At 39.2% G+C, this 11,373-nt stretch overlaps 1 protein-coding gene across 2 annotated transcripts; it reads right to left on the reverse strand.

Moving 5' to 3' along the window:
• Nucleotides 1-880: 880 nt before the first annotated feature.
• Nucleotides 881-9,823, reverse strand: LOC149822056 (plastidal glycolate/glycerate translocator 1, chloroplastic-like). 2 transcript variants are annotated; one of them, XM_089981477.1, is made up of 5 exons: nucleotides 9,475-9,823; nucleotides 9,023-9,366; nucleotides 4,730-4,879; nucleotides 2,179-2,308; nucleotides 881-1,178 (listed from the first exon to the last, which is right to left on the reverse strand). In XM_089981477.1, the coding sequence occupies exons 2-5, from the start codon at nucleotides 9,042-9,044 to the stop codon at nucleotides 1,028-1,030; spliced, it is 453 nt and encodes a 150-aa protein (XP_089837603.1). In that variant the 5' UTR covers nucleotides 9,045-9,366; nucleotides 9,475-9,823; the 3' UTR covers nucleotides 881-1,027. The 2 variants fall into 2 exon arrangements, with proteins under 2 accessions (XP_089837603.1, XP_089837604.1); XM_089981478.1 differs by having other exon boundaries at nucleotides 9,023-9,823.
• Nucleotides 9,824-11,373: the final 1,550 nt, after the last annotated feature.

An 11,373-nucleotide genomic window follows, 5' to 3' on the forward strand; every position in this document is an offset into this window, starting at 1 on the left:
TATGATCCAACTTAGTAAGAGTTGGTCACGCTGCCACCAGTTGATGTATTCTGGATTTACTTCCTTCTTGTCATTGGAGACTATATACTGATTTGGCTTTTGATAGGAGCCATCAATAAATCCATTGAGTTTATATGAGATCAGGAGTGGCTTGATCTGCGACTACCACAAGGTGTAGTTCTCTGTACTAAGCTTTATTGAGAGGAAGTGTTGAAAGCTATTCGGAGCTGGTAGCACTGGAAGAGGGATGGTCGATGTTGGGACTGATTCAAATCCTGCTGCAGAGGCGTCTGCCATGACTGTGATACCATGTGAAAATAATGAGAAAAAAATAACTAGACAAGACAATGTTTTTTAACGTGGTTCGATCAGCTAGATCTACATCCACAAGGGAGAGCTCGTTCACGCAATGCTCATCGAGGTCCCTGTTTATATAAGAAATCAAGTAGGCCCTTTATATTTGGACGTTACCTGGACTTTTGGTAACTTAGCATTCTTAGATAGCTCATGCCATATCTGATCCTTATATTTAGGATCTTGAATCTTATCAGAATTACGTGGGTTGCTATTTCCTTTATCACAAGATCTGAGATCTTTGATTTTAGGATCTGTTATGATACTAGATTTGTTACAATAACTTCTTTCTTAATCTTGCCTGGAGCTTTCCATTCTGTAAGGATTTGTTTCCTTAACATATAGACCCTATACAACTTTTGTTAGACAACCTTGCATATCAAAACTGTCTTGTTTATGTCACTATGTGCAATGCTTCTATTTTCCCACAAATAATATTTCAAGAATGAGCTGCAAGGGAAATGGTGAAGAGTGAAGACTACTTGGCTGGAACATTTTTTCATTTACATTCCACATCTTACGACACCAATCTCAGCAAAGCCACTCATATCTTCAAACAAAATTTTCTTTTGTTCATGAGCTCTAGATATTCAACTTGGTAAGAAACTAAAACCAAGAAAATATCTACACAAACAAATCGTCTGCTGTACTTACATACATGGCACGCAATGAATCATCCAACAATCAGCAACAAACTCTGCCTTACAGTTGGAACTGAACAAAGTAATGAAGCAAATATACCTGTTAGTGCATAAGCAATTGCACATAATGGTAAGGCCTTGGGTTCCTTGGCTGATAGTGCTGTTGTTCCCAATCCATGAGCACTGAACCATATTATAAAGGCAACTTCAGACAATTGGAAAATGGCATTACAAGCCACTGAAACAACAAAAAATCATTTCAACATTGTTTTAAATGGAAGAGACATGGATCTCACACGATGATTGAAATTTATCCCATTACACTGGATGTAACTCTAATTTGATACCTTAAGCCTGAGAAGTGCATTCGAGTAAGCAGGTTGTGCCCCTAGTTGATAATGGCATGCTTATATAACATAATGGATGGATGGAAGCATAAATGCACCATCATGATATCCATGTGCACCCACCCAAACAGCTAATTACACACACATATATATACATACATGGTAAGGTCACCATGACGACTGAATGAGTTTCTTTTTTCTTTTTTTTGCTGTTTTTATGAAAATAACCTTATGGATGTGATCTACATGGTTTGATTAGTGGGAATCGCCTCTTCAATGGTCTGACTATGACAGGCATGATTTTATGAGCCATGAAAAATAAACTGCCTATAATGTGCAATATTTTCTCAGCTCATAAAATCATGTTCATGTCCTCTATGAGTTCCTATTGGGTCAACACTAGCTGCACCTGTGATTTCTAGCTCAATCAGATAGTGAAGTCGACATGACCAAATATCAACCTTATATGTGTGTGTGTGCACATGCAACCAGTGCACATGCATAACTTGTTTTTTGCATGAAAATCTTTACTACACATTTGATAAAAATCATACAACTGATCAGGTACGATTATTAGAAAAGATGTGCAGAGGCAGGATTGGACATATTACACAAGAATTTGACCGGTTGGTCACAAAAACTACATATGAAGTCACAACTTATCAGGTACAATTATTAGAAAAGATGTGCAGAGGCAGAAATGGACATATTACACAAGAATTTGACCTGCTTGTCACAAAAACTACATATGAAGTCACAAATGATGGTTCATAGTATTTAAATTGAATCAAACGGAGAAATAATATGAATTTGACTAACAAAAGAAAGTTACATACCTAGAAGCTGTTGTGATTCCTCGAGCAATAGGATCATATAATCCAAGTTTGTCAAGCAGTGCTTGCACAAAATTGGCACCGACACACCCAGTTAGCACAACCACAACAGCCGTCAGGGATGGATTGACAGCTGAAACATAAAAGGCAAAACTTGAGTTGAGACCTTTTTTCTAAAGCATTCTTGCTGTCACGGGCATAGAAATTTTCACAAACCTGTGATGCGCCAAACTATGGCCAGCCCAAAGGCCGCACATCAACACTCATGTGCTGAATCATTTTCATTGGCCCTGCACACCACCTCATGTGCAGTTGCTTAGCGGAAACTGATCAAACATATCTTCAAATGTGAATTTCATCTAGTACATGCCCCTTAGTGTATAGCCATCCCATACCAGTTATCACTTTCAAAAGAGGCACAAACTTACCTTAGCCTTGTGTGCCATAAAGCGTATTGCGATTCCATGCACACAACACAACAAAACCTCGTCACTAACGGAATAAGACCTTACGGCCTCCGGTTCGAAGACTAGTTGATGATTGAACACTATAGCGAAGAGCACCACCCAGACTCATTAGTTGGCACCTAGGCATTCACTCGCCTAACCTCGAGTCACCATATATGGTTTGGAACCACTTGAGGTGATTCTTGGGGGAAATTAGCCCTAACCCACATGCACTTCCATGCGTCCAACTGCTACGCATGAAAAATTGCAAGCCGAAAGGTCCTTAACTAAATCTCCAAAGACAACATCCTTTGATCCGCTGACACTGCTTAATCAAACAAGGCTTTATATTTGAGCCGCCACACAATGATCCACTAACGCCGATATCGTTGCTTATTGCGTATGGTGCTATCACCGTGAGTCACCAATCAAGCCAACACATACCGTGCGCTCCTACACTCGATGCATTTTTCACTCAGTAGAGCTCTGCACTGCACATGTCCCATTTCGAAGGCTCGGTCTAAGATAATTGCTAGCTAAAAATTAGGTCTTATTTTATGTGTGCATGTGCAAAATATGTTATGCATGCACGTGCAAGAAAAATTCATTCCACGTTTAAACATCTTGGAAAAATAATTACATAATAAGATCATAGAGTGGAAAAAGGCAATAAATAGCTAATTACATTATTGAAGGATCTAAAAGGGGACAAAGAAACTTGAATAAGCAGGGTTTTATGTTTAGACTATGTTACCTTGACATTTCTAGAGGGCCAACGTTTCAGTGACCAACACTTGGACAGTGACACTCCTAGACGTTCCATGGACACTTTATTTTTCAACATAGAAGTGTCCATTAAGAAATGGACACTCATCGTCCTATGTCCGACACTTTTAAATGTCTTAGATATGAAATTTCTGATGTCGAACACTTTGTATGTCAACCTTGTTTGGACTTTAGACCTTATTTTTCTCTCCATATATTTTAGTGGGTATTAACTCCATGAAAATGAATCATCTTGCCCTTTTACTATATAGAAACGACTCTCTCTCTCTCTCTCTCGATGAATGAGTCAAGCTAGTTGGTAAAAGACTCTCTCTCATTGTTGCCACATTCGAACCTCACTCAACTCATTTAATAACTAAATCCTTCTCTTTCACAATTTTGATGAATTTTGTGGTGCCACATACAGGGGAGAGAGAACAAAGGATGTCTCCCTCATTTTTTTCAGAAATAATTCTTTTAACAACTCCTCTCTCTCTCTCTATATATATATATATAATATATATATATATATAATATTATATATATAACCATGTCCACAATCTAGTTTTTCAAAACCCGCCATGTCCGGCACCGTCACTGTGCTAGTGTCCAAGTAACACTGTTTAGACCATCCATTGCAGAGCACATTTAGACATGATATGCTCCTTTTACCAGGACAGTGGTGCAAATCATAACAGAAACACATGTTTAGTTTGACAATGTTTGCAAACATTATCACATCTCATAGTTGATATACTTAGTGAATTAAAATAACAACTGTTTTTTTCATAGAAGTTCCTTCTAGAAAATAGTTTCTGCTTGAAAGAATAATCACTATTTGTTAATTTGTCATCAGCTTCTTCTACTCTCTGACTCAGATAGATAATGATGATAATGGGAAAAACTCAACTCCCTCATATCTTTTATTTACCTTTTCTTTTCCTGTTCTGTGGGGATGGAAATTATGCACAACTATGTTTTCCATTTTCAAATGACGGAAATCATTGCATTTTATTCACTTGCATTGTGTTGTTGATGCACTGATGCCCATGAAATTTAGGAGATGAAGCGGTTAGACAGAGTTTGGCTCTATTGCTCTGCTAAGGCTTTAAAACAGATTCACAGCCTTGCAAGAGCATACCTGCTGGTATACGTGGAGGTAGCCACACTATCGCATGTTGTCATGAACCAAGGACTATACATGCAACCATAATTCACAGCCATCTTCCACTAACTAAGCATGTGCTTTGTTTTTGGTCTGAATGTTATGACAAAACAACCTACACTTTGCAACCTTAAAGTTTTCATTCATCAAAGCAAGAGAACTCTAGAGATAGATGTACCTTTAAAAAAGGAGACAATGCTACAGTAATACACCTCGGTAAAATCGATATGGTTAGAGCAGATTCCAAATTGAGAAGGCGCCCGACAATGGCAGTTGAGTATAAGGAGAAAATTGTTGAAATCATCACTGCAGAATGCCTCTTCACCAGCTGAAAAGATGCAGAACATATTATTTGGGAATAGATCAAACAAACATTTCATCATGTTCTAATTTTACTTTCATTAGATTAACTGGGATGTTCTACAAAATCAGAACAGGCCACACAAGAATATAATTATCAAGAGAAAATATAATCAGAGCATAAAAGTTCGTGTTAATGAGCATTACATCACAAGTTTATATCATCTTAAAGATCACTGCAGCGGTCAGCAATCTTCAAATGTTTCTGAAAAGCCTTCTTCATATGAGTTTCTAAACACTAGATGATCAGACTTCGGTCCTTACCTTTCTTTGCTTGAACATTGAAAAGGCAAAGGAAATAATGACTGATACTAAGAATCCCATTAAGATGTCACCAGCTCCAGGATTTGATGAGACTTTAGTGAGATAATCTCAGTTCACGTGTGGGAGAGGAATCAATAAAAACAAGTAGAATTCTAAAAATTGATTCACATGGAATTGATAAGAAAAGTCGTTACACATTCCTTTCACGAAAAACTTAAAAAGCATGTGGTAGATAATAACCTATTCATTTTAAAGGTGCAAACAGGTTGGGACTGAGAAATCCTTAAGCAATGATCATTTGCATTTCAGTGTCATATATGATCCTCTAAGCACATAACCAGTATTTCAAATTAAATAAAAAAGCATAATCCCACATGCCAGTAGTGAGAGAAGCCATGCATAGTAGGGCACAATTTGATAGTCAATTTAAAATAAACAGCTAAACTTGTAAGATTACAGAACAGTAGTCAGCATGGCATTCAACATTGAGGATTCCAGATATGATATGACATACAGTTAGCCATGAATTGGAAAGAAATGAGAACCTCCAATAATGTTCTCCAAATCACCAAAATGGATACACAAATGAAGCACAATAAGATCCGCCTAAACACCACAAAGAATCACAGGATGGGCTCACACACAAAACCCACTCAATGAGTACACAAGGAACAACCACAAATAAAAAATATTATTTTATTAAGCTCAAAATCCATGCAAGAATCATACAAATGAGAGGGGTTTCACCCCATATATATGCACAAGAGTGGGAAGCTCAAAAGAGCTGTTGGGAGGTCCAACGGCTTTGTGGGCTTTTCCAACAGCTCTTTGTTTGACTAGTCAACAAGTGTTAGACTAGTTTAAACAAAGACATTTAGTTAGAATTTAACCTAACTAATCCTAATCTTATATATATATATATATCAGGGGCATTTTGTTTTTTTTTTAAATATCGATCAGCAGGGACCTTATAGTATTTTAGTTAGGTCTTTTATATTTTTACTTTTTTTTTTGTTTTTAATCTTGCAAAGGAATGTTGGGAAGCAGTCCAACTAGTCATTGGAGGCAGCTTCCTCTCCTCCTTGGTTGTGTGTATGTTTAAGCTTTATAAATAGAGTACTTTGTAACCTTTTTAAATATGCTTTGAAAAGCATAATAGTGAAATACAAAAAGCCTCTTATTCACATTGTGTTCTTTGTGATTTTATATATCTTTTTTAATGTTGTTATTGATCCTTAGTAATTATATTGTGAGTTTGTACTTGTGTAGTTGGAATTGTAATTGTTCACATCTTGTTTTATTTCATGGTATTTAAGCTTAGGGCTCTTGAAGTGTTGAAAGTTATCTTGGGATTGCTCTCCTTGTGGTAGTGGTTTTCAATTTTTATCCTTCAAACTCAAGTCTTCATAATTATGGGGAAAAGAGATTCAACCTCCATCATCTCCTACAAGTTCAACGAAAGCAACTATTTGATGTGGGCTACCACAATGAAAAATTACATCAAAGGTAAAAAGCTTTGAGAGTTTGTTAGTGAAACCACTAATGAACCCCAACTTAAATTAACAAGAAAAAAAAGAGATCAAGTCAAAGCTCTATCCAAATAAGAAAAAGAGAAGGTTTTACAAGAATACCAAAAAAAGTTGAAGGATTGAGAAGCTAACAACGCTTAAATACTCTCATGATTCATAAATATCATAGAATTCAAGATTACCAACGTCACCAAATTCAAAAAAGCATGTGATGCATGAATAAGTTGGCTGAATATTCAAGATGCGTCCGAACCTAATCTGAGTCATATGATGGGTCCGGAGTATTATATGTCCCAATCTAGAATGGAACCAAAGTTCGATCCGGATTAGAATAATATAAGTAAATATGATTGGATGCAGATAAGAAATAGGACTAACCAGATCTTTTTAGCTTGATCTATCTGGAAATCCACTTGATATCTAAGTCGAGTCTGGTTCCTGTGTAATGCATACACACATATGATGCGACTTGAATCCGTATAACCTCTTTGCGATTTATTTACCTCAACCAAACTATTCGATTTACACATCACAAAATATTTTAGCACCTTGTGAAACAGATCGTTGAGCCCATTTGGCATAGACCAAATGGGCTTTTGACGAGCCAAATCGACCCGAATGGCTTGTCACAACACCACTATCCAACAACCTATCTCTTTTTTAGGGTAAGGGTGCACCCCACAACTATGTTAAACTCTATTTCTTACTAAAAAAACACACACACTTATTTGCGAGCCAACACCAATTCATGGAAGTGTCAAGTTTTTGAAATCTACAATGAGCTCCCAAATACCTTGAAGTTGGTAATACCATGAATCCCAACCCTATGTTTTGTCAATACATGGTAACCATGTTTTCATCCCAAAGCAAGGCCCCCAAACATAGCCTTAGAGTAGTTTCAATGAAGGAATGCCTAAGATTGTCAAAGCTGACCCTTTAAAGGCATTGAAACGCTCGGTAATACGTTTTAGAGCGACTTTTTTGGGAGCCTAGTAGACTTCCTACTATCATAACGCTTATCAGGAAATGCATCAGGCACTAAAACAAAATCCTGCCTCAGCTACTCCATCAGAAATCAGAATGTTGTTGTTCGCTTGAACCATTCCCCGTGATTCAAACCGCTGCAAGTTGATTGCACCTGATTCAAATTCTGTCCGGGGCTGGATCAGGTACAATGACATTGTGCAAGGTGCATGTGCTGCTGCCACCTGACCACCACCCATCAGCTGTTAGGCACCACAGCTCACAGGTTGTGTCAGAAAAAAATGAGTGGTGGTGGTCAAGTGCACTTGTGTTACACAAATGAGTGGTGATCAGGCGCAGCAGCACACTCACTTTGTGAAATGTGGTTGTACCTTATCCAAATTCTGCCCTCCTTTAGCTATGGCTCCACAAGACGGTGTTTGGGATGAGACGTCCGTTTGGAGTTTGGAATCCACCTTTTTTTTTTAATACTTTCTCTTTTCCCAAATTTTATTGATCAAGTTCTTACCATTTTATTTCTCACTTTTTTTTTCTTTTTGTGGAACACTCCATGTTCGGCATCTAGAGCATGGCAAAACGGACCATTCATGCTCATATTTGACAGCCGATGCTAATTACACCAAGAATCCAGAAGGCAGGCAATCCATCCAAGAGTGTATGAATGCCGTTCATCATCTAGATGAACGGCCTCTAAGGAACCCCCAGACGACCTGATCCCCTCTCATCCTTCCTATCATCCAAACCTGGAGTCGGGTTGAATTAGATTCCACCTCTGAGAGAAACTATTATCCAATAAATCTTCATTTTTTCTTTTCTTTTTCAGACGCAATGAGAATCCCATCGGCACATGCTACGCCCCGCCTCAACTAACAGCATGTACTCCTTCCATGTTGAGAAAGAGATAGAAGGCTCTAAATCTTAAATGCCTGAAAACCACCAATGGTGAATGGTGAGTTAACAACTCCCCTCCCATCGTGCCAAACTCGGCACTGGCGAGAAATCAAATCCCACACGCATCACAGATACCACGCAAGCAATTGCCCAAAAAAGCACGTATAAAAATAGACATGCATTGTCTTGAAACAAAGATATAACCATATTGTTGGGATAAACCACCGGTGTGGCGGTGATTACCCACGATGTGGATAGCATCCCACCAGAAGATGTTCTTTCTGATAAACTCGCACAGAATCAGGGGGAACGGTTACACAAATCGTTCTCACTCTATGCCTATAAAAGGGATATCATGAGCGACCCCCAAATACGGTGAATACAGAGAAATAAGTAAAATACAGAGGAAAAACAAGAAAAAAAAAACAGGTCGAGAGCCTTACTTTTCATCCGATGTTTTTTCATCCCGTGAGGGAACAGATCCTGCTCACAGACTCCATCCAACAGCCTATGCTTGTGGAGGGCAGCAGTCCGGTTGAGGAGAAGCTTTCCCCTGTTCAGCCACCACTAGCAGCTTCCCTTGCTCCAGCCACCGCCAGCCATCGATCCCGGTTCACCGATGGCGGCATCAGGTACAACTTCCTTTTGTTTGTTGTTTATGCGTAGGCTGAACCCAACAATGGGTTATGGGCCTATGCCATGCCTCCGCTGCGCGGGCGATGACATTTTTTCGATGACTGGCGACAGTGTTTTTCTGACAGGGCGGAGTCGTCGTGGGGCAACGTTGCTGGCAGTCGACAACAGGTCACCGTGGAGCGACATGGTGTCACCGATAGACGGCGACTGTCGTCGTGGGAAGACAGAGTAAAAAAAAAAAAACAGATCGGGTTTTTACCTGTGGTCGTCGAGCTGCAGGAGTTTCAGCCGTCGTCGGGGGCAACCACGGTTAGTCACCAAAAAAGGGGGTTGCTTTCGCCGGATCACCGACATTCGTCCGAAAATGTGTAGCATAAGGGTTTTAAAACCCTTTTTTGATTTTTCCCCCTCTACCGTCGGGCGAGGTGGGAAGAGTTGTCGTCGGAGGCTGTCAGGCGACGTGGGTCACTGCCATCTCCATCAGGGTCTGCGTGAGGTTTTGCCAGAGCCGGGATCATTGTCGGTGGAGCATCGCCGGCTGGGCTCCGTGAGGGTCGCCGACAGATGAGGCGGGTCGCCGAAAAGCAACATGGGTCGCCGACAGGTGACATCGGTCGCCGGCAAGCTAAGAGGGTAAACCCTCTTTCTATTTTACAGTTTTTGCAAACATAAATCCTCGGGTTTTCTATTTTTCTGATTTTAACGCAGGAACTAGATCGAGTCTGGGTATGGGTCTGATCCAATTAAAATCGGATCGAACCCAAATCTAGTTAAAACTGAGTCTGACCTGAATCTGGTTAGTACTGGGTCTGACCCGAATCCGGTTAGTATCGGGTTAGACCAAGATCTGGTTCATTCTGGGTCAAACCCGAATCCAGTAATTACCGGGTCAGACTCAAATTCGGTTCATACCGGGTCAGACCTGGATCTAGTTATAACTGTGTCAGACCTAGATCTGATTGGTAACCGGGTCAGACCCAGATCAAGTTAAAACTGGATCAGACTCGATCCAGTAAGGTTCCAGGCACTGTTTGGCCTGAACTGGATCAGAGACTGATTCAGCCCTTTCTGGGATCAGTTCAGAGTTATTTTTGACCAGTTCCTTCCAGTTTCTCACTGTTTTTGAGATGCTAAGACCCTGTTTTCATAAATATTAGAAGATACAGGGATTTTGGCATACGATTATAGGGTTTTTATGAGCTTTTGTTCATACTTGACATCGGTTCATAAGGTTCAAAAATGTTTTGGACCCTTGGATGATCGGTTTGAGACTGGTTCAGAGTATTTTCAGATCGGTTCCTACTTATGAACCCAAGGTTTTACCCATTTAAACTTGAATTTTGTTATTGTTCATGCATTTATTTATAATTATGCATGCATAAATGAATGTATAACATTGGCATCAAGAATAGCTAGATGACTTAGTGAATTCATGTCACCAAAGTGATTGAATACCCGTATGTTGTCAAATTTTTGTACTATCATATGGATTTAGCTAATATTTTTGTTGTACTTAGATTCATGAAACGATAAACAACCCAAAAGAAGTTTTATCGTGTTTAAAATTTAAGTAAGGTAAAATAAAGTAAATGTGTCAAGATACATCGCACATGTGTATCCAAAGGTACCTTGTGTTGATGGTTTAACTTCACAAGAACCTTAGTTTTATCAAATATGGTTGGAAGGTGAAGTGGTTTTGCGTGTTGGAACTCTTACCAAAGTAAGGCTTCAATGACCCCTTACACTCACCTGAAAATAAGCATATAAAGGGCCTTTATTCATTTACTTTTTCTATTAAGTTTTGTCTCGTACAAATGCCTTTTGATACATGTATTTTGTTGTGCAGTTTCTAGTCCTTTGATTTTAGATGGCTCTAGGTGGATTCCATTTCTAGATGAATCAAACTTTAGTGATTAGAAATAAACTGTTCTCTTTACATTAGGGTATATGGATTTAGATCTAGCCCTAAGGATAGATGAACCCACTGCCTTGACTGATCAAAGCACTGCTGATCAAAAGAGTGCTTTTGAGAAGTGGGAGCGCTCAAATAGACTTAGCCTGTTGCTTCTGCAATCTAAGGTGGCTAAGAATATTCGCAGTGCTATTCCGCAACGCAGGACAATGAGAGAATTCCTGAGTGCTATTGAAGCACAATTCG

The sequence above is a fragment of the Nuphar pumila genome, chromosome 11, assembly GCF_984573655.1.
Source record: "Nuphar pumila chromosome 11, dmNupPumi1.hap1.1, whole genome shotgun sequence".
NCBI classification, from domain to species: domain Eukaryota; kingdom Viridiplantae; phylum Streptophyta; class Magnoliopsida; order Nymphaeales; family Nymphaeaceae; genus Nuphar; species Nuphar pumila.